The sequence below is a fragment of the Hylobates moloch genome, unplaced genomic scaffold (genome assembly GCF_009828535.3).
Source record: "Hylobates moloch isolate HMO894 unplaced genomic scaffold, HMol_V3 SCAFFOLD_6, whole genome shotgun sequence".
In the NCBI taxonomy this organism is placed as follows: domain Eukaryota; kingdom Metazoa; phylum Chordata; class Mammalia; order Primates; family Hylobatidae; genus Hylobates; species Hylobates moloch.
Window position 1 is genome coordinate 79752044 of NW_026652281.1, and position 23592 is coordinate 79775635.

General features: G+C 41.2%; 1 protein-coding gene across 1 annotated transcript in view; it reads right to left on the reverse strand.

The window, feature by feature from the left end:
• The window catches only part of XPO6 (exportin 6), an 82006-nt gene that overhangs the window by 47910 nt on the left and 10504 nt on the right, over positions 1-23592 (reverse strand). Inside the window, exons 7-10 of the mRNA XM_058440370.1 lie at positions 21344-21421; positions 10970-11423; positions 7562-7688; positions 1087-1196 (exon numbers count right to left, since the gene is read on the reverse strand). Coding sequence (XP_058296353.1) covers positions 1087-1196; positions 7562-7688; positions 10970-11423; positions 21344-21421 — 769 coding nt within the window. The remainder of the gene's footprint in view (positions 1-1086; positions 1197-7561; positions 7689-10969; positions 11424-21343; positions 21422-23592) is intronic.

Consider the following 23592-nt stretch of genomic DNA (forward strand, 5'->3'; position numbering starts at 1 on the left):
AAAGAAGTAGGAGCTATAACCAAACTGAGTAAAATCTGCAGGCACTCTGTTAAGTATGATAAAGTACCTAGGGCTAGATCACCTAGTTTGCAATCTCATAGCATAAATATACAAATTATACGAATCAGGTTTAGTTTATTAGGAAACTACTCTGATCCTAAAATGTAAAATATAGCTTCTTTGCCTCCTTCATGACTGCCTGCTCACTGTATGACTGGGATGCAGTCACCTACTGAGACTATGAAGGGTATGTTTCTGCTAAGAAAAGCTGCCGCATTTACTTTCCCCATATAAGGATGCTGCCATTATTTTCCTGGCATGCTGAATCTCCACCTTCCCCTCCTCTTCTCCCCACCCTGTGGCACAAAGAACATATTGTACAGGAAATATACTCTCTTCCTGAAAGCAAGAAAAATGGGTTTGAGAAACATATGGGGGGGAAAAAACAAACTGTTCCCCATTCTCTGTTTTTTAAAAATACAATAAAAAGTGCAAAAGCAATTATCTCTGGGGTGTGGGATTATGAATAATTTATCTTCCTTACATTTTTCTATATCTTTTCCTAGATTTAAAAATGAACACCTTTTTCTTAACAGGTATTTATTAATTTATTTAGGAAATTTTCAAACACACACAAATGGGGTAAGAACATAATGAACCCCAAGTTCCTATGAACTAACTCCAACATCAACCACCAACACATGGGCAGCCTGTTTCTTCTCTACACCAACCCACTTCCCTTCTACCCCCACTGGGTTATTTAAGCAAATCCCAAATGTCATATCATTTTATCCAATAAATACTTCAGTTTGTATCTCTAAAATAAGGGCTATTAAAAAATTAAGAACACTAACACAAATGCATTAAAATATAAAAAATTAGTAATACATATTACTTTTAAAATTTTAAAAAGTCTTAACAAAATACTTAAAAGAGAAAAAAAAGGAAATGCTCAATGGCATTATTGCCTAAACAGCTTACATGACTCAGCTTCACTGAAAAGGTCCAGATGCATGGCTGTCCCTTAGGCCACTAGAATAACTGGCGAAATGACCATATCTAGTTTTCAGTGTTTGAGGAGTTTACCTGTTGAGAACTGCTTCCTTGTCTCCAAGACGACTTTTAATTTTACTTGTCAGATAGTCCAAAAAGAGCGTCCAGATATCCAAACAAGAGAAGTAACCTTCATGAGTAGGCTATGGTACAAAAAAAAATCCAGACAATGAAATTATTTAATGCTACTATTCCTTAGAAACACACACATGCCAGTGTTTAATTCCAGCAGAACGACGAAACCATAAGCCTAGATTCCCCAGTGTCCTGGTAACCAAAACTGGTGGCTTTTAATTGGTCTATACCACTGGGCCCTCCTGAACCTAACGAGACAAGGGTACCATGGAACACATCGTGAGGGAGATACTGTGCAGCATAAACTGAGTTATAAAATAAGCAAAAACCTATCTTAAAATCTGAGACTGGTGGAGAGGGCTCTTACAGACCATCTAGTTTAACTCTATTTTCGAGAGAGAAATCGAAATTCAGAGATATAAGTTGTTCAAGGCCACAGGTAAAAACAAGTCCCTTTACCCCCAGCCAATGCTCTTTCCATTACAAACCATTACAAAAGCAAAAATCAGTTTCAGTGGCTCCAAAGGTGACAGGTTCACACACTGGAATGTAAGGAAAGTAACACTTGCAGTCTTCCTATAGAACAGACTGAAAATGAGCTCATTAAGTCTGACCCTCAGGGCATTATCCTATTTGCAAAAGCAAGGGTGTCAAACTTGCTAATAGCAACCTCTAACCAGGTGCTGATGTGGAGGAACAAAGTGAGAAGTCTTTGTAGGATCCTGGTAATACAATGAAGACCAAGGGCTCTGAGACTCTTATTTCATGCAAAGTCCAACACAATCTCCAACAGCTAGTCTTTCCCCTATGCATTCAGGTTCAACTTGTGGCTCCAACCCATGATGTCTCCACTCAAATGCTCACTACCTGAAAGACTCCTTTGGTTTTGCTAGTGGCTGTCTCACTAGACCACATATTTAGTGACAAGATCAAATATGAAAATAAATAATAACATCACCTTCTTGGATCAGTTTCTTTCCATTGCTGATCCACATGGAAATCTAGACGTTTACAAGGGCATACATGGAGGTGCCCAAGAAATAACTAACAATGGGTGGTGGTATCCAGTGGGAGTTCTGTACCTAAGCTGAAGTCTGAGACAGAATAAGTGTAACTTGGCTGGGTGTGGTGGCTCGTGCCTGTAATTCCGGCATTATGAGAGGCCAAGGTGGGTGGACTGCTTGAGACCAGGAGTTCGAGACCAGCCTGGGCAACATAGTGAGCCCCTGTGTGTATATTTTAGAAAAAAAATTAAAATAGAAAGGGAAGGAAAGGAAGAAAAAGAAAGAAATAAAAAGAAAAGAGTATAACTTAAAAAGCTAGGCAAATTCCAACTTCACGACCCAAAGAGTAGCTCTGGAACTAGACAGGACCAACCTCAGAAAACAAAATGACCAAGTCCTGTCTCCACCTCATACTTGGCAATACTGACAATATCCATGACATGAAGTGAACCAGGAGAATAACCAGGAAAAACAATGAATAAGCCACATGGAAATGATACGGCAGCCAGACGAAGTGGCTCACACCTGTAATCCCAGCACTTTGGGAGGCCCAGGCGGGTGGATCTCTTGAAGTCAGGAGTTCGAGATCACCCTGGCCAACATGGTGCAAGCCCTTTCTCTACTAAAAATACAAAAATTAGCCGGGCATGGCGATGCACGCCTGTGATCCCAGCTACTGGGGAGGCTTAGCAGGAAAAATCGCCTGAACCCAGGAGGCGGAGGTTGCAGTGAGCTGAGATCGTGCCACTGCACTCTAGCCTGGACAACAGAGCAAGACCCTGTCTCAAAAAAAAAAAAAGAAGAAAGAAATGATATGAGTCGTCCTTGGACAGGCCACTAGACTTGCCCATCCAAGAGACACACTCTTGTCCTGGGTTCAACTTGCTGAGCTTCCCTCAAGTCAATCAGCAAGGTTATCTCTCCTTGGTTCAAAACTATCCACCAGCCCCCTCAAAAGAGCACACAGCTCATCAGATGCATATGGAGTGCTTTTGAGAAAGGCTACCATATAAATCCAAGTATTATGGCTCCGTCAAAGTACTTTATAATTATACATGTAAACTTCATCCGTGTGAATTGAGGACTTGCTATATGCTCAAGGCTGGGGGAAAGGTGAGCAGACACACCCTGTATAACCTGAAGCACCACCTTTCACATCCATTCCTGCAGGCCCCACTGCGAGGGCTTGTGCACTGCCCACAGGCTGCCCATGACCTGGCCTCTGACAGTTGCTGTGGACATGGTTCATCCGGTCATCAAGATGATGGGCTGGCTCCATTTTTGAAGTCGCCTAACTTTTCAAAACCTTCATAGACCCATTTTTAAAATGGACCTAGACTCCAATTTACTTTTCAGATTCCAGGGCTATAAATCCAAGTTTCTTTAAGAAACTAATGATACCACTCTATCTTCCAAGTGGTTTACAGTGTTTAGTTTTCATGTGCATTGGTCTATGTGATCTTCGTAAGAGTCTTGGAAAGTGAACAAATATTTTGCATCTTCCCCTTTTACAGATAAAGAAACCAAGGCTCAGAAGTCAAGTCCAGTCATGTCTTGCCAAAGGTAACAAGACAATTAAGGAACAAAATCAGAACTAGAAAGTGGATCTTGGCCAGGCACGGTGGTTCACACCTGTAATCCCAGCACTTTGGGAGGCTGAGTCGAGTGGATCACCTGAGGTCAGGAATTCGAGACCAGCCTGGTCAACACGGTGAAACCCTATCTCTACTAAAAACACAAAAAATTAGCCGGGTGGGGTGGCGCATGCCTGTAATCCCAGCTACTCAGGAGGCTGAAGGTAGAATTGCTTGAACCTGGGAGGCAGAGGTTGCAGTAAGTCAAGATCACGCCATCGCACTCCAGCGTGGGCGACAAGAGTGAAACTCTGTCTCCAAAAAAAAACAAACAAACAAAAAAAACAAAAGGAAGGTGGATCTTAAGGTTCTTGGTCCACAGCCCTTCCCCCCAGGGTATACCATCTCAGGCACAGTTTCAGGAAGAAGGGGCAAAACGAAAAACACAAGAACAAGAAGGAAGTGGTGAGGATGCACTAAGCTTAGGAGCATTAAGACAGAGAGACATAGGCTTATAGACAGCCACGAGGCTCAGCAAGCAAAGCAAGGCAGGAGGCAGCAGACACCTGCTGAGCACTGCTACCTGGAGGCGCTGGCGTCAGGGCATTTACAGAAAAATACAGGCAAAGAAACAGAAAAGGAGAAACGGTTAAAGAAGATACTAGCATCATCTTCTGTATTATGACTGTTCTTCGAAATTATGTTCATCAGTACAGTCATGTACCATATAACAACATTTCCATCAACAATAGACTGCATGTATGACAGTGGCCCAGTAAGACAACCCTGTATTTTTATTCTACCTTTTCTGTGTTTAGATACAAATCCCTACCCTTGTGTTACAGCTGCCTACAGTATTCTACACAGTGGAATAGTAGAGTAGTACTCTACACAGTAACACACTGTACAGGTTTGTGGCCTACACCACCTAGCCTACGTGTGTGATGGACTCTCCCATCTAGGCTTGCGTAAGTGCACTCTATGATGTCCACACAACAATGACATCACCTAACAACACATTCATCAGAACACATCCCTGTCAATTAAGGGACGCAACACATGACTGTACTAAAATTTGTGAATTTTAGAAACAACAGGCAAGAATATTAAGTATATTCATATAACCCTCTAGACGAGAGAAAGACACATTTTCCCACATTACAGGTAATAAAGCTATGAGAGAGTAAGATCATACTTGTTAATGAACAGATGAGAACTTAAAGTTGTCTCTTGAGATCATTTAATTTCTTATTCTTAAGTCTTATTCCAAAGACCTCCCCTACGAGCAGGCCTTGGTCCTAGAGTGCACCTTGCCACCTTTTCACCATTCTACCTCCCCAGCAAAGGGCTGTCTGCCCTGGTTTACCCACAGTAAGCTGGGACAGTGTACCTTTCAGGTTCCTGTCCCTCTACCTAATGCTCAGAATCTGATTCTGTCTGGACCTCAAAGACACACCTACTCCCCCAGGTGGCCGGCCTGCTCCCAGAAAGGAAGGTCCTCATACAGGAGACAGGAGAGCAGAAAGGAGCTCGTCTGACAATTCCAGGTACAGAGAGGAGGAAAGAAGCTTGTGGTTTGCTTCATGAGCATACTTTTTCCCCAATTACTTTCCCAATATATAAATATATAAAACCACCATTTTCAATTCGATGACACATAGGAGTCTACTGAAAAAATCATAAAAAATAAGCCAGGGGAAAGGCCTGAAGGTGTCCACTGCAGTCTATCTTCTTAGGTGAGGAAACTGAAATCTAAGTAAATTTAAGGTTTCTCCAAGGACACAGAACTAATGGAAATAAGCAGACCTCAAATACAAAACTTTTGGGTCCAATCCAAAGAATCAGGCATAAGACATGCCTACTTTAAAAGATGTTTCACTTTCTTCTATACTATACACACTAGAAGACCCCATTTTACATAGAGAGTGAAATGTCAAGACATTGTCATTCCATCTCCCCCAAGTAAGCCTCCTGTTTCTGGCCTCAGAACCGGCTCCTCAGCTCCCTCATTTCTGTTACGCTATTTAACACTCACTCAACATTCTCTCAAATCCTCCTTTTTCATGGTCTCCTTTAAAATTCCTCTGGATGTCTCAAAACTGTTCCACCTCTGATGCTTCTCCCCTACATCCTCACCCTCCTGCAGTCACTTCAAGTTCTCCTGAGGACTATGAGCTCCGCATGGCTCTCCTCATGCTCTGCACGCACTTGCCCCTCTACCTGACACCTCTGAGCTTCTTCAAGTTTTGGCCTTCCCTCCCCTGCTCCCAGGACTGGCTCATCCTTACCACTGGGCACTCTTCTATTTTCACATGCCAAGATCTTCCTTGAGAAAGGACAGCTTTCACATCAAACCCCTGCTCCAAGTCATATACACAACCCTCCTAGCCTAGACCCTTAAAAAAAAAAAAAAAAAAGGCTACTTCTAAAATCAAATGTCCTCAGTGACCCATTAGTTTCACCCCGGTACATACCAACAAAAACAGCTATCTGTGTAATCCAAAAGCACGTACAAGAATGTTCACCGCAAGATTAGCAAGCACTGGAAGCAGCTAAATCAGCAGGGGAGTGGACTTGCAAACAATAACTTAACAACAGCACAATGAAAATGAACACACAACTGCCACACACAACCCAAATGAAGCTCACAAACACGATGGCCAATAAAAACACAGATAAAACATACATTATGTGCTTTCATTCACAGAAGCTCTAAAACAGGCGAAACTAGTCTGTGGTATTAAGGTCAGGACTGGGGTTACTTCTGGGGAGAAAGGACGGGAAGTGATTGAAAAGGACATGAGGAGATTTCCTGGTTGCTGGCAACAATGTATTTCTTGAGTTAGGTGACGGTTACATGCATATGTCGATTTGGGGAAAATTCATCTAACTACACCTAAGATTTATGCACTTTTCTGTATGCGTGTCATACTTCAATAAAAAGCTTATTTTAAAAACACACAGCTGGGCACAGTAGCTCACGCCTGTAACACCAGCACTTTAGGAGGCCCAGACAGGAGGCTCACTTGAGGCCAGGTGTTCAAAGTCAGCCTCGTCAACATAGCAAGACCCAGTGTCTACCAAAAACTTTAAAAACTAAAATAAAACACACACCAACAGGCACAGGGGATAGGATGTGATAGAAATATCTGAAATTGTACTGCGGTGATGCTTGGACAGCTCTATGAATTCACTGAACATCACTGAGTTACACAATTACAATGAGTGAATTTCACGGTATACAAAATTATACCTCAATAAAGCCACATATATAATTTTATATATTTTTTATGTGTGTGTGTATACATACACACTAGAATGTAAGTAAACTCAATGCAGGCAAAGACTTTGCTTGTGAAGGTTATATGTCTAAATCCTGGAATACAATAGGAGCTCAAAAAACATTTGTTGAAGGGGAGAAAAAATTGGACACTACCAAAACTTAACTCTCGAGAGCTTCACTATATATAATCTTCTGGAGGGAGGTTTCAGTGGCAGTTACAGAACAGAACCAGAGGCCTTAATTCAGACTTTTCCTGTCTTTTGCTTTGCTCACATAATAGTGGCCAAGAGCCCTGACTCTGGGTTCAGATCCTGGCTCCACCACTTACTAACTGTATGACTCTAAGCAAGTTACCCTTTGTGCCTCAGTCTCTTTATCTGCAAAATACAGATGATGATGGTAATAGAACCTATTTCACAGGGATGTTAGGAAGATTAAACCTGTGAGTCTTCACATAATAAGCATTATATTAATGTTTGGAAAATAAAGTTGAAAGAAAAAGTTCTTTCTTCTCCAAGTAACAAGGTAATAAACCTTTTCTCTGGAAGGGAAGAATGGCTTTGGTGCTTTACCTGATGAAATGTGTACTTGAACAAAAGTGTCAAAAACTCCACCACAGGGAACTGGGAGTAAGACTCAATTCTTCTTAGGTGAACACTCACAAAGAGCCGAAGAAAGTCAGTAAACTTCTCGATATAGCTAAATGAGACAAGACAAAAAGTGACAATAAGAAACCCAGCCACCTCCTTAGAACTTAAATTCAATCCAAAGTTCTTTCAGTACAGAACTATACAAATTTGTAATATATTTTCTTTTAAAAATATAAAGGCCTGCAACAATTACCTACAGGACAGGCAACCCTTCATTCCATTAACCACCTGAAACATAGCAGAAAAGCAACTTTAATCCTCAGACACTGTCTGCTAAGGCTTCTTATAATCTAGTGTGCTCACATTTTCTAAGTTAATTTGTGTTGTGACCCAATTAAAGTGAAGGGAAATGATAAAAAGTTGATGGGCAGATCACTGTGTCATTTCAATCTGGCAAGTCTAGAAGGCTAGTTTTCTTTCCGGGAGGCCAAAATACTAAAATGAATGGTGCTAAAGACACAAAAACAAAACCAGGCTACAAAGGGCATGGTATCCAGGTAAGATGTACTCAGGCTTGCAACTTAATGGCCATTTTTTCCCCCTTTGGTTCCTGGTGCTAACTAAACATAGCACATCCCAATACTCCAAAAGTGATTCAAATATAAGGGAGGAAGGCTGTTAGAGCTCGGAAAGCCTCAGAGACTTTAGTCTGATGCTTCCATTTTGCAGATGAAGCCCAGAGAGGTAAAGTGACCAGCCCAAAGTCACTCAGCCAACTCATGGCAGAACAGGACTATCATCCACTCCCAATCCAGTGCTCTTTCTTTTCACTTCACAGTGAATCCTCAACTCATTTGTATTCACACAATCATTTCACAGAGAGTATGGGTCACAGCTGCAAGGATAAGAGATCTCTGTTATTAAATACACAGCACATCATCACTCTCACATTTCAGAAACTGTCATTTTAAGCCCCTAAATACCAAAAGGTGATTAGAAAATGAGATGGCCATACCTTCATAAATCACATTTCAGAGACCAACACAAAAAGGTAAAGACATACTAGGCCTTAGCTGAAAATGAAATAATGACTAAAAGCAATTCTGAAACTCATTACTGCAAAAGCTATTTTTCAAAACAGAGATATGTGAAATAATAAAAGGAGAGAAAACTACTATTCAGAAAAGCAAAACTGGCCCGGAAATAAAATGTCCCATGTTGCTCCTGGGACCTATCTCCCTGAGGGTGGCCAGCCTGACTGCCTGACCTCTATGCGGACGAGCTTATTTGCAGCTTTTTAAAAAATACATATTAATTTGTTTTGATAAAGAGAATGGCTGTCTCTGTGGATCACAGGGCCAAGTACTCAAAAAATAGTAAGGAACTAAAATCAACTGTTTTTAGAGACAGGAACATACAAAGACACTTCTCTCTGGTGTCATCAATCACTAATACTCAAGAGTAGGAACTCCTTCCTCACTCACTTATGTACCACATGATAGTTTTACATGGATATTCAAAGTCACCAGCCAGCTGACTGTTCTTTAGGAAGGTGCACTCAATTCCCTACTACCCATTTAAAAAAAAAAAAAAAGCCATGGGCTAAATACAGAACAATCTCAATTTTACTTTAGTATCTAACCCAATTTTTTAAAAATACAAACAAGGCTGTTCAGTAGATAAAACTACAGATTTTATTTCACCTCATTTTCTTTCCCTTGCCCACCTTCTGGTACAGGTGCTAATGAACAGTAGAAAGTTAGGGGAAAAGGCAGTAGAGGGAAAGAGAAGCCAAGGATCTGGTTAGCAGCTCCTAAACAACTGAGAATGGACTGAGCTGTTTAGAATTAGTGGTAGGGGACCCAGAGCCAGGAAGCAAGCACACAGCATTATTTATGTCACCTTTCTGCTCCCAGGCACCTCTCAGCTTTCACAGGGCAATAGGAAGCACAGGATTAAAATGTAAAACCAAGAGCACAAAAGTTACATGTAACAACATCAGTACATAGACAATGCATAATGACATTTCTATACCATCCAAATGGAAGCCACAACAAAGTTGTCTGTGACTACATTATGATTAAAGTCAAAACAACTGATATTTGATAGTTGATACAAGCAGCTAATTTTTAAATTAACATATGAAAAGATATTGACGAGACACACAGATCATAAAAAAAAAAATGAAGGTAATACAGCCTTTCTTAACCACAGACAGAAAGAATATGAAAGTGTGAATAATGATGCCTTTGAATTCATATAGAAAGCTATCACCAAATAATTTTTAAGAACATATTACCATATCGGATTGTGTTCTTATACACAGCAAACATCACGGTTTTACAATAAACCAAACCAAAATAATCTTATGTACCAATTTTTTAATTTTAGAAATATTTTACAAAACTGCCCAATTTAAAAGCACTAAAACTTTCAATTTTATGCACTTGATTTTATATTCTGCTATTTACTCTAAGGAAAAGAAAATAGCTTAATTCTACATAGCTTAATAACAAAGGACAATCTAAGGAAAACTGAGAATATTAGCAACTTTTGCTGCCATGTCATCTGTAAATATTTACTAATTCGATACGATTTATTGCTTGAAAGTCTCTAAACAATCTGATTGTTCATAACATAAGTTTCCAACTTCCCTCCTGTTTTCACACAGAAGCAGTTGTAAGATACATAAATGACCTCATCTGCAAGAGACATAAATCATGAAACCCTGCCTCAGAGTACCGTGATGGAGTCGTCTTTTAGAGTGCTTTTAAGAAAAAAAAAAAAAGTAGGTCATTGTAGGCTCCACTGGAGAGGACAATAACAAAGAAACACAGCTGTGTGCTACATTAACCTGTGCACACATTAACATCCCTCCTATAGTTTGATGAAAACTTGCCATTGGTGTAAAACTCACAACAACAACAACATTCCTGTATACTGCAGGATGTTCACTTGGGAAAAGTCAAATAGTAAAAACTGACACCAAGTGAGAAAGGGCGATTATAACTCCTGTACCTCCACGGACCTCTTCTCCTGTTCTTGGCTACGCAGGAGCAGCAGTCTCAGTCCCTGCACCACCTCAGACCTGCAAGCAAATAGTAAGGAAAAGGGGGCAAGAGGAGTAGAAGGGAGGACAGGAGATGGATGGGGAGAAAAGACAACAAACCTACACAAGGCACAAGCATTTTTCAAACTCAGTCACTTCCCTTAACCACCCGAGCCCTTCCAGCTAATCTCAGACTTACTGGCACACACCTACCTTTCTGTTCCTCACCAGGAGCCCCATATTCTGAAATCAAAGAGGATTACAGATGCCATGCAGCACAGCATGGTAAACAGTCAGGGCCCTTTCTTGGGGCACACCAGCTCCACGCCTGGTTTCATTACCTCTCATCGAGCTCTTCTAGCCTGCTCTTCACTGTGTGGGCATTGTTATCCTTGGTGATTTTCTGCAGGAGGTAGAAAGTCTGCTGGAACATACGCAGTAAATACTCCTCAAATTCCATAGGCACACAGTTCTTGGACATGAGTTCATTGATGCAGGACATGGCCAGGACCCCCAGCCGGCCGCGCTCCTGACCCGAGACACAGTTCTGGCTGCTGCCGTTAACTGACGCCATCTTTCTGGCCCGGATATCACAGCCAAATCGCGCAAAGTGGAAGATGGTGGTAAGGAGGGATGGGGTGATGCTGGCAGACAGAGGAATCCAACTGAAGAGATGGGCCAGGCACTCCAAAGCCAGGGAACAGATATACTCACTCTCCACATCAAGGATGGGAATCGGCTGATTCAACAGTTTGGCTGAACTGGGACTCTGCAACAGGTTACTCAGTAAGTCACCTGAAAATAAGAAAGGCTTTTAAGCTATCCAGCATCAAATCTCTTACAAATGATTTTAAGTAATTCTCCTTAAAAAAATAAAATAAAATATATATATATATCAGTTATCTATGAAATAAAAAATAAAATCTATATGCTCAAAGTTAAATACTAATTAGGAAATTTTAACAGTACAGCAAAAATAAGGTAATTGATTATGATTCTTAGTGAGGGGGATCTGGATACAATCTTTAGTGTTTTGACTCAAATTTAGTTTTAGTGAGATTTGTACAACAGCAGTTTCCCAGGAGACATAAGTGAAGAGAAGATAGGATTACTCTCTGGCTGCAAAACCCCAAATCCACTCAAGTTTTTCTTTTCTTGCTACTGTTCCCCCAAATCATGACCTTGCTTTTGAAAAGCATGATACATGACCATTAAATAAATAAACAAATAAAAATCCCTAATACCACATACAAAGTTGGGCACCAAATGAATTAAAGACTTAAACCAAAGACAAAACTTTAAAATTAACAGAAGAAAATATAAGAGTATTTGAAATATAAGAGAGAAAAAGACTCCTTAAAACTACCAAAAAAGAAAACCTTAACAAAAAATACTGATGAATATATTAAAATTAAGATTTTCTAATCAAGCCTGGGCATGGTGGCTCATGCCCGTAATCCCAGCACTTTGGGAGGCCGAGGCAGGCAGGTTACCTGAGGTCAGTAGTTCAAGACCAGCATGACCAATATGGTGAAACCCCATCTCTAGTAAAATACAAAGTTAGCCAGGCATGGTGGTGCATGCCTGTAATCCCAGCTACTTGGGAGGCTGAGGCAGGAGAATCGCTTGAACCCAGGAGGTGGAGGTTGCACTGAGCTAAGATCATGCCATTGCACTCCAGCCTGGGCAACAAGAGCGAAACTCCATCTCAAAAAATAAAAAATAAAAATAAAAAAAGAGTTCCTAATCAATGAAAAACATTAAGGGAAAGTTACCAGGCAGACAACAGACTGTGAGAAGATATTCACAATTTCTAACATCGAAAAGGACTAAAAACTAAAATCTATTTTTAAAATGCTACACATCAGTAAACACAACCCCAGTACAAAAACAGGCAGTTGATACGGAGAGACAATTTTCAGAGAAAGAAACTCTAAAGCATATGAAGAGATTTCAAATTCATTAGTAATCAGGAAAAGCAAATTAAAAGGAGTCTGGAAAAATGTTGGCAAACGCCAGACGTCAAGTACAAGGAATGGATGCAGGAACCTTCACAAGGCAGTGCAGGAAGAAGGGCCATTCTGAGGAGGACCTGGCACTCTGGAGTCCTATTAAACATTCACATATCCTTTCGCCTGACCATTCTCCTGGTACGCTCCCAATGCAACCCTCACACGGGTCCATGAAGAGACAGGCGTGAGGGGGAGAGCTGGAGGCAGTCTGGCCTCCTCCTTGGCGGGAAAGGATAGGGAATGCAGAGGCAGATATCATATCACACAGTGAGCAGAAGTAGAGGACTAAGGCACAGACGGGCAACAGCTTGGAGAGACCTTAAAAAGATACAGTTAAATTAAAAGTAAGAAACAGAATGATAGTTTCACTATAACACTTACATATTAAAATACATGGACACAAAACAGTAAGTTCTTACCAGAACATGTTACCAAACAAAAGGCAGAGGTTATCTACGTTAAAATGGCTGTTGATTACGGGGAAGGGAGTCCACAAATTCAAAACTATTTTTAAAGGAATACTAAGATGTTCTTTTCCTTTTTCACTTTCATTATCTCCAAGTGTACAATGGAGCTTTCCAGAGGCTACAACACATGGGATATTGCAACAGATGAAATGCAGAAGCAGCCTTTCACTAAGCCACATGTTAGAGATTTGCAAAACTGTAAAACAACACCACTCTTCTCGGTGAATTTTTCTGTTTGCTTTGAAAAATGTAGTTATTTTTTATTAAAGCATATTATCTGTTAATATGTAATGGGTTCATCACAGTTATTTTTAAATGAATTAATGACTATTTGTACATTTTTCTCAGTTTTTCTATCAACAGATACAACGTACAAAGTGTTTTGAGGACCTCAGTAATTTTTTAAGAGTCAAAGGACCCCAAGACCCAAAATTGGAGAACCATGGGGCTACTCTGTGGACCTGCACCAGTAATGTAATCAGGGAACTTGTCAGAAACACAAATCATCAGGCCCCATCCCACACCTACTGGAGTAGAGCCTGAAGGGGTTGGGGCCCAGGAATCTGTGTTCTTATAAGCACTCCAAGTGATTCTTATGCTTGCTTGATTTTTGAAAGCACTAGACTAAAGGAAATCAAACAAAATGAAACAGGGAAAAAAAGCTGTAAAATTATTTTAGAGAAGACAAAAGAAGAAAAATATTTAAAACTATAACAACAGGCCAGGAGCGGTGGCTCACACCTGTAATCCCAGCATTTTGGGAGGCTGAGGCGGGCAGATCACTTGAGCCCAGGAGTTCAAAACCAGCTTGGGCAACATAGCGAGACCCTGTCTCTACAAAAAATACAAAAATTAGCCGAGCATGGTGGCGCATGCCTATAGGCCCAGCTACTCAGGAGGCTGAAGTGGGAGGATCGCTTGAGCCCGGGGAGGTCAAGGTTGCAGCGAGCTATGACTGTACCACTGCACTCCAGCCTGGGTGAAAGAGCAAGACTCTGTCTTTAAAAAAAAGAAGAAAAAAAAAAAACTATAACAAGAAGAAAAATTTCCTGAAATTTGATGTGACTCTACAATACGAAAGGGTTTATCCTGTTCCAAGAAAAAAATGATGAAGAGTAATCAATACTAAGAATGCTTAAAATGAGGATGCAGTGTAGGCAGAAAAAGTACAGATACAAAGGAGAAAACATCTCAGTCAGACTCCTCCACAGTATCATTCACAGCCTGGGGACATTCTCTCAAACATGCAAAAACTCAGGTAACTCCACAAATTCTTCTCAAGGAGGATACCAGACCAAGAAACCACACAGATAAAGAGATAAATCAAAATAAAGAATTAAGGAATGGAGAAGCTGTAGCAAAAGGACACACTGGCATCAAATTACATAGAGACTCAAGACTAAACAGACGTAGGAATTAAGAGGGTGCGCTAGCTAACTTTCCCATCTTTCACAAGGAAGAAGTCCCAAAATACATGGTCTAAAATGAAACATGGTGGGGGGGAGGTGACACATAAAATTCAAACATGTAGTACAAAATTGATTTTTATCATTTTTTCTTAACCATAAAGGTATCTTTTAGAAATTAATATTTCTTGTAGAAAAGCACCTCAAGGTCAGCAATTCCTTAAGTTTAATACTTTCTGTTACATTTAGGTAAAACCTGGCCGCGCACGGTGGCTCACGCCTGTAATCCCAGCACTTTGGAAGGCCAAGGCGGGTAGATCACCTGAGGTCAGGAATTCGAGACAAGCCCAGCCAACATGGTGAAACCCTGTCTCTACTAAAATACAAAAATTAGCTGGGCATGGTGGTACATGCCTATAATCCCAGCTACTCGGGAGGCTGGGGCAGGAGAATTGCTTGAACTCGGGAGGTGGAGGCTGCAGTAAGTGGAGATTGCACCACTGCACTCCAGCCTGGGAAACAGAGCAAGCCTCCGTCTTAAAAAAAAAAAAAAAAAAAAAATCAAGTAAAATGCTGGGTACAGTGGCTCGCGCCTGTAATCCCAGCACTTTGGGAGGCTGAAGTGGATAGACCACTTGAGGTCAGAAGTTCCAGACCAGCCTGGCCAACATGGTGAAACCCCAGCTCTACTAAAAATACAAAAATTAGCCAGGCGTGGCAGCTGCCACCTGTAATCCCAACTACTCAGGAGGCTGAGGCAGGAGAATCGCTTGCCCCTGGGAGGCAGAGGCTGCAGTGAGCCAAGATCATGCCACTGCACTCTAGCCTGGATAACAAAGTGAGACTCCATCTCAAAAAAAAAAAAAATCAAGTAAAACTAAAATTTAAATGTTAGTAAAAACAAAAAATATATAATCTGATGCCATTTTTGTCTTTTTATCTGTCTTATCTCTGTGTAGAGATGTCTGGAGTGATCGAATATTATTTGATGTTCTTTCTATATAAGATACTGGGTAAATGTTTACATTTTATTTTGTACTTTACAGCACTAGGTCTCAAATGTTTGGGTTTCAGAAGTCCTCACTCTTAAAAATTACTAAGCATCCCAAAGAGAAAGCTCTTAGGAGGGTTACTTCTATTGATATTTGCCATATTAGAAATTAAAGCTGAGAAGTGTTTAAATATTTAATTCATTTAATTACAAAGCCATCATGTTAGCATAACATTTTTAAATGAAAAAAACTGTATTTTACGCAAAAATAGTGAGAAAGGTAGTACAGTTTTCATATTTTTGAAATCTCTTTAGTGGCTGGTTTAAAAGATAACTAGACTCTCCCAACTGCTTCTGCCTTCACTATTTTGCAATAGATTGTTTTCACTGAAGTATGTGAAGAAAATGCAACTCCACAAAGATATGCAACTACAAATGAACAAAGGGCTTTAGTGGCCTTTTCAAATAACTGTGTCTATTCTATCATATTAAAGTCTGATGAATAGTCATTTCTGAAGGGTTAACTGCAATGTGGAATCTGGAATTAACTTTTTTATTCATATACTCATGAGAGAATGGGAATAAAAATGACAAACAATGTCTTAGTATTTTTATGAACACATACCTGGCCTTTGGGACTCCCCAAAAGGGTTTGCAGGACTTCCAGGGGTCCCCAGACTTATTGAGAGCTGAGGTCTTATACTAATGCTGGATGAACATGAACAAGTTGGCTAGCCTTTCTCAGCCTCAACCTCCTCCGCCATTATAATGAGGATTTTGTGAATTTATTAACGAAGGGTTTAAGTTCTATTCTTATAAGTGGACTTATCAAGTTGATTTATGAGGAGCCAAAAAAAAGAAAAGTAGATTTAAAAGATGTCCCTAGTATGTGGCTCAGAAGACTTTTTCCAGAATGGATGCTAAAAGGAAAAAAAACGAAACATCTATAATAATACTTACAGTAAAAGCAGTAACAGCCACCGTCTGCTGTGTGACTACTTGCTTGGCCCTATACTGAAAACTATATATGTATATTCTCATTTAACATTCATAACTCTAAGGTAGGCATTATTACCCATATTTACAGACCATTAAAATAACTAAGGCACAGACAGACCAAGTGTTTCCCCAAGTCCCTCTGGTAGCATAAGGTAGAAATGAAGCCAAACCAGGGTCTGGCCTCAAAACCCATGTTCCCTTCCAAAAAGCAAGTTAACCGGAAAGATTATGCAACCAGGAAAAATGAGCAATAAGAAAGCTAATATTTAAATACAGAAAAATATTCCTAATTGTTCTCCTCTGTATTAAAAAAAGAGAAAAAATAAATATGAAAAAATATGTACGGCCTAAAATCATACGTAAAATAATAGCATGTGTATACCATGACTACAAGCATAGAAAGACAAATATGTGAAGACAAAGACTGAACAAGATTATGCAAAGGCGAAAACTGTTTAGGTGGATATGAATGATCTGCGATTACTTTTGTCCTCAAAAGAAAGAAAGTAGCAGGACCGTGGTCATGGAAGTCAGCATCTGCTAACGAGTGTACCACAACCCATTTGCCTAAAAAGGTTGGGGCAGGGGAAAGAACCTGTTAAGGCTATTTCTCCATAAAAATGATTTTACTCAAATTTAAATGTTTCAAGGATTTTAGTGGATGATGGAAGTGTTTTTCAAAAATTACACTGTAATCAAAGTGGAAGGAATCACCACAAAACAGATTCTGCTTCATGCAGCAGCACTTCCAATGCAAACCTAAGAGAGCTTTATCAAGTTCTCTATGGAAGACAGTAGCTTGATTACAAAACCTGTGACCCCGGCAGCGATATGCACCAATGCCCACAGAGCTGTGTAGACAACTCTGGTGCATTTACTGACTTAGAAGGAATGAAGACATGGTTGGCATATTTGTAATTTTTTTTTTTTTTTTTTTGGAGACAGGGTCTTGCTCTATCACCCAGGCTGGAGTACAGTGATGCAATCACGGCTCACTGCAGCCTCAACCTCCTGGACTCAAGCGATTCTCCCACCTTAACCCTCCCAAGTAGCTGGGACTACAGGCAGGAGCCACCATGCCCAGACATATATATATTAGAGATGGGGTCTCACTATGTTGCCAACACAGGTCCCAAATTCCTAAGCTCAAGTGATCCTCTCACCTCGGCCCCTCAAAGTGCTGGGATTTACAGGCCTAAGCCACCATGCCCAGCCCTGTAATAAACTTTCATGCAAAGTTTTTTAATTATTGAAACTTCATGTTTTTCCTATCAGTTGTATATTTACTAACTTAGGGTTTCTCAACCTCAGCACTACTGGCATCTGGGGCTAGATCATTCTTTGGTCCGCTGTATACCGTGGGGTGTTTAGCAGCATCCCTGGCCTCCACTCACTAGATGCCAATAGCACTTCTCCAGTCATGTTAACCTAAATTTCTCCAGACATTGACAAATACCCCTGCAGGACAAACCACAGCTCTAACTGCAGCCTTGGTCCAGTAAAATGGGGGAAAACTCTATTCAAGGAGCCCCTGGAGGAGAAAATAAGATCACAGGAGTTGTAACTGACCCTCCCAAGTCCCACCTTTCTATAGGTAGTATACAAGGAATACGTGAAAAGATTTGCATGAAGATATGCAATCTGTTAAGAGTTTGGGAGGAAACAGAAGTACTGGCCTCAATTCACGCTCTCTGATACATCCTCACCCTGAAGAACTTTTCATCATCACGTATGTACAGATCTATATTTTAAACTATATATCATGTGCATGAGAAAGATATGGTCCCTTCATTTTACTGCAGAACAATCAAAGCTAACTCAGAATTGCTGTAGTCACATCATCTCATTCTGTGCACTTTTTTCCCCATTGGTCCAGGCAAAGAGAAATGAAAATGAGAGGAGATGAAGGAAGATGAGGCTGCTCAAGTGCAGCAGGAAGGAACAGCCTCAGCAGGCAGGGGGGCAATGTCCACATCTTCCCTCATTTATCCTCAGAGGAAGCTATTCCCTTTTTATAGTCAAGGACATCAGCAGTCAGAGAAGGTAAAGGATCCACTCAAGGTCACAGAGTAAGTGGCAGGGCCAAGACTCGAAACTAGGGGAAGAAGGAAGTGGACAGAATTGGTGAGAACGACCAAGAAAGCAAAGCTAGGACAATGACCGTGCACCTAGATTTGGAATTCTAGGGTTCTGGTAGGGGTTCATGTCCCCACTCTGCTCACTGGCGATGCGACCCCTGGCAAGCTTCCTTGTTTGTAAGCAAGAGACAGACTAGTCTGATCTCGTGAGGTGAGTGATCACTATTGCAGCTGGTTTAGGAGTTAAGGTAATAATTTGGGGGAACTATGCTGAGAAATAAACCACACACACTCCTTCAAACCTTTTTCTACATCCAGACTATTAAAGGAGTTGTTGCAGGAACTAGTCCCTGGGCTTTGTTCTTTAAAAGTAACAGGACAGAAAATTACATTAAAAGAAAGTGTATGGGGAAAAAAACCCCACAAGCCTCAGGGGGCCACTAAACCTAAGATGCAGGGCAGGAGAGCCCCACAGGAGCTGAGCTAAGGAATTCATTTGGTTGCTTCACTGGGCCCTACAGTTTCTCAGAATAAATTTTCTCTAGAAAACTGATACGGTCAAGAAAGCAAAACAATTTTCTGGAAGTTTTACTGCTTAACTTGGCATCTTAAGTGCACAAAGACAGTTGAGCAAAAGCATCAAAATGAATGGTGATTGCATCATCAGCACTGTCCAAATAGTGGGGCAAGATCTAATGACTTCACTTACATTACCATAAAAAGAAAGAAAAATACTGTAACAAATGAACATGCAATTTTTTTTTTAAAGGGGAAGTATACCAGCTTAAAAGCTTACATAACTCCCTACGTGCCCCCACAGTCTCAATTTATTTTGTTATTTCTCAAATACTAAAATCCAACACTTCAAAAAATTTTAAGAGGCAATTCTCAAGAAGTAGGCACCACATTTTAGGTTTCCTTACAAGCAAATGTCAAGTTAGTTCATATTTTATTCCGCCTAGCCTCATAAAACCTAGGCAACACATGGAAGAAGTAAGCACATATCTCTGGTTTGTATTATCTGACATTCCCCAACATGGCCCTGAGGAAAACAGAGCCTATCAAAGTATAAGCTGAGTTAGCTCAGAACCTGTTTGGATGAAGCCAACTGAAACACAAACAAGTGTTTCTTCTACAGTAAACTGCTGCTGCTAATAAACCGTGCTAGTGAGTATTCAACTGTCTAAAATTCAAAAGCATCAAATTCAAAAGAATTAATCTTGGCTGGGTATGGTGGCTCACACCTGTAATCCCAGAAATCTGAAAGGCTGAGGCGGGTGGATAGCTTAAGCTCAGGAGTTCAAGATCAGCCTGGGCAACATGGCGAAACTCCGTCTCTACAAAAAATAGAAAAATTAGCCAGGCATGCTGGTGCGCATCTATGGTCCCAGCTACTTGGGAGGCTGAAATGGGAGGATTGCTGGAGCCCAGGAAGTCGAGGCTGCAGTGAATTGTGATCACACCACTGCACTCCAGTCTGGGTGACAGAAGGAGACCTTGTCTCGAAAAAAAGAATATTTGCAAACAGAATTTAAACGAAAAAACAAACCTAAATGTGGATACTCCAAGGCGTTCGTTCGCTCATAAAATCAAATCTCTGAATCATTTCCAAATGTATCTTTAATCTCCAGATACTGCAACATATAAATCTGCCGAGCAACCTCAAATATCTACCTAAAGAATAAAGGTTTGCCACCAAATACAAAGTTCCATTTCCTATGAGCTTATAATGCACTCTAGAACTCTGTAATTGTTTGTAATCTAAGCAGTGTGACAAATGGCTCTCTAATTTTTAATCCAAGTAAGATAATAAGAATTTGTAATAATTAGTGCACTATGAGTACTCCCCAAAACTTCCGGATAGATTTTTCAATTCTAGAGTAACTCTGCAAGAATTGCAGCTTCCACATACTAACAACAGGCTACATAAAACAGCTTGGGCTTAGAGATGTCTGACTTCCACAGCCTATCTCCTTGAAGTAAAGGAGAAGATGTGGAAATATTTCTCATTAGCCACATCAACCTTTACAGCAGAGGAAGCTATATGTGCCAATTCACAGGATGTACTCTGCTGGAAAAGCATTTGTGATCATTTAGTGTAAATAGCAGCATTTAGAAACTAAAAGTTCCTGCTCAGATGCAATTTCCTCTTTCCATCCATCCTTGAAAGTAGTCATCTTTAGATGAACTGCACTCTGAATTTTGAAACAGATATTAACATGACTGTGGACAATAACTAGCAACTAGTAAACTATTTAATAGCCTCTGCAAATACGCCCCGCTTTACCAAATAACTCTTAACCAATGTCGATTCAATGCTAACTACTGCATAGTCTCCACTATGCAGGCAGAGAGGTCTCCACTCTGCCTTGGCCAATATGAATCCAGTGAGGAAGAAAGCACTCAATATTCCTGTTCCTATGTCTTCTCCTGCAGGCTGCTGCCCACCTCCTGCCACCCCTACAGAAAGACAAGCAGATGTTTCAAGCCCAAAGGCTCCTAACAATCTCAGCACAAGCACATAACCATGACATTCGGGAAAAATAAAAAGCTGAGGGCAACAACCTAGGACTATTTTTTTAATGTAATTTTTTAAAAACAGAGATAGAGTCTCACTATGTTGCCCAGGCTGGCCTCAACTCTTGGCCTCTAGTGATCCTCCCACCTCAGCCTCCTCAGTACTGAGGACTACAGTTGCAAATCACCACACCTGGCCCCCAATACATTTAAAAAGAATGCCTTGGCTGGCAGGCAGACCCTACCACTTTCTCCTGAGGTCGGGGATGGTGGTGGAGTGGCAGCAGTAACACTGTGTTTGTCCCAGACAGTCTCCAAGATACCTACCAAGAAAGGAGAAACAGAGTTATAAGAGAAATAATGTCCAGCATATAAAAATCAGATTTAGAGAAAGTTTCTTGATACATCTGATCAAACATGAGTACTTGAACATCCCTCTCTTGACCATGTCCTCCTCCAGCTAGCGGCTGTGCCTCTCGACTTCACGGCTATCTTCTGGCTTTCCACTGCTTCACTGTGGCCTTGCGGTGTGGCCTCTCCCCACTGCTGCCTCCAGCACTGCTCTTTGCCAGAGTCACCTGGTTGCTGCATGCACTCACCAGTCACTTAATCCCCATCCTCCTTGACCACACTGTGGCATTACAGGCCATTGCCTAAACCCTTCTCTGAGCCGGTAGCACCACTCTTTCCTGGCCTTTCTCTGGTTTCTTTGAACTTGATTCCATCTCTTTCACTATTACTTCCATCCTCTGCCCATGAGTCACTTAAACACACGTTTCCCCAGGTTCCCTTACTGACCTGCTTCTCCTCTCATTTCACTCCTACTGCTAGAGTGACTCATCCACTGCTATGGCTTCAATATATTCTGAAGCCTCTCAAGTCTCCTGTTCTTGGCCCAAACTCACCTTGACTATATACACCAAGCACTGCGTCACATGATGGGGGCTTCAGAAACAAGGCAAGGCAATAACAGACCTGCATGTCCACCCGCTTCCTGGACAACGCTACGTGCATATCCCAAACTCAACTTTTCGTTCCCCGCAAACCTGCCACCAATCCTCTTTCGTTCCTCATGCAGGAAACAGGCTGGAAATCCTGGCTTCTGCTGGCCTCATCTAGCCTCACCTGACCCAGGCTTCAGCTCACCCGACAGATGTGGCCTTGCTACGCTCAACTGTCTGCTGTTCATTCTACATGTGTCCCTCTCAACCTCTAACCTGCTCTCCTCCTCCCAATTTCAACTTGACCTTTCCATCAGACTAAATACCACCTGTCTGTCGTTCAAAATTCCATTCAGCTGTCACCTCCTTCAGGAACTGCTGCACATAAAACATACCTCTATTTAGCTCTTAAAACATCTTTAACTGTTTACTTGTCTCTCCCCACTCAAGTGTAAATTACCTGAGGGTGGGAACTGTATTTTCTTCCTCTTTGTACCCATACAGAACCCGGAACATAAGGTGATCATAAAGGCTTTTGAAAATATCTTATTCTCAAATTTTTCATATTAAAACCTGAATAAATCTTGAAAGCATTATGTTAAGTTAAAAAGCCAGACACAAAAGATCACATATTGTATGCTTCCATTTTTATGAGAAGTCCAAAAAAGGCAAATCCATAGAGACAGACTAAGTAGATTAGTGAATGCCAGGGATTGGGGGAGAGGATAATGGGGCAGGGGGGGGAGGGGGGGACTGCTAATGGGTACGAGGCTTCTTTTTATAGTGATGACAACGTTCGGGAATTAGTTAGGGGTGACGGTTGCACAACCTCAAGAATATACTAAAAAGCCAGTCAATACTGCACTTTAAAATGGTGAGTTTTATCTCAATTTTTAAAATATTTAATATACTGCTAGGCACAGTAGGACACATAGGTATAAAACGTGGTCCCTAGCATTAGAAATTTAACATTTAGGCCAGGCGCAGTGGCTCACGCTTGTAATCCCAGCACTTTGGGAGGCCAAGGCGGGCGGATCACGAGGTCAGGAGATCGAGACCACGGTGAAGCCCCGTCTCTACTAAAAATACAAAAAATTAGCTGGGCGTGGTGGCGGGCGCCTGTAGTCCCAGCTACTCAGAGAGGCTGAGGCAGGAGAATGGCCTGAACCCAGGAGGCGGAGCTTGCAGTGAGCCGAGATTGCGCCACTGCACTCCAGCCTGGGCGACAGAGCGAGACTCTGTCTCAAAAAAAAAAAAAAAAAGAAGAAGAAATTTAACATTTAGTTGGGGTGTCAAAAAATGTTCTCTGAGACCAGGCACAGTGGCTCATGCCTGTAATTTCAGCACTTTGGGAGGGTAAGGCAGGAAGAGCACTTGAGCCTAAGAGTTAGAGACTAGCCTGGGCAATACAGGGACTCTATGTCTACTAAAAATACAAAAATTAGCCAGGCGTGGTGCCGCATGCCTGTAGTCCCAGCTTCTGGGGAGGCTGAGGTGGAAGGATCGCTTAGGCCCCAAAATTTGAGGCTGCAGTAAGCTGTGTTCACATCACC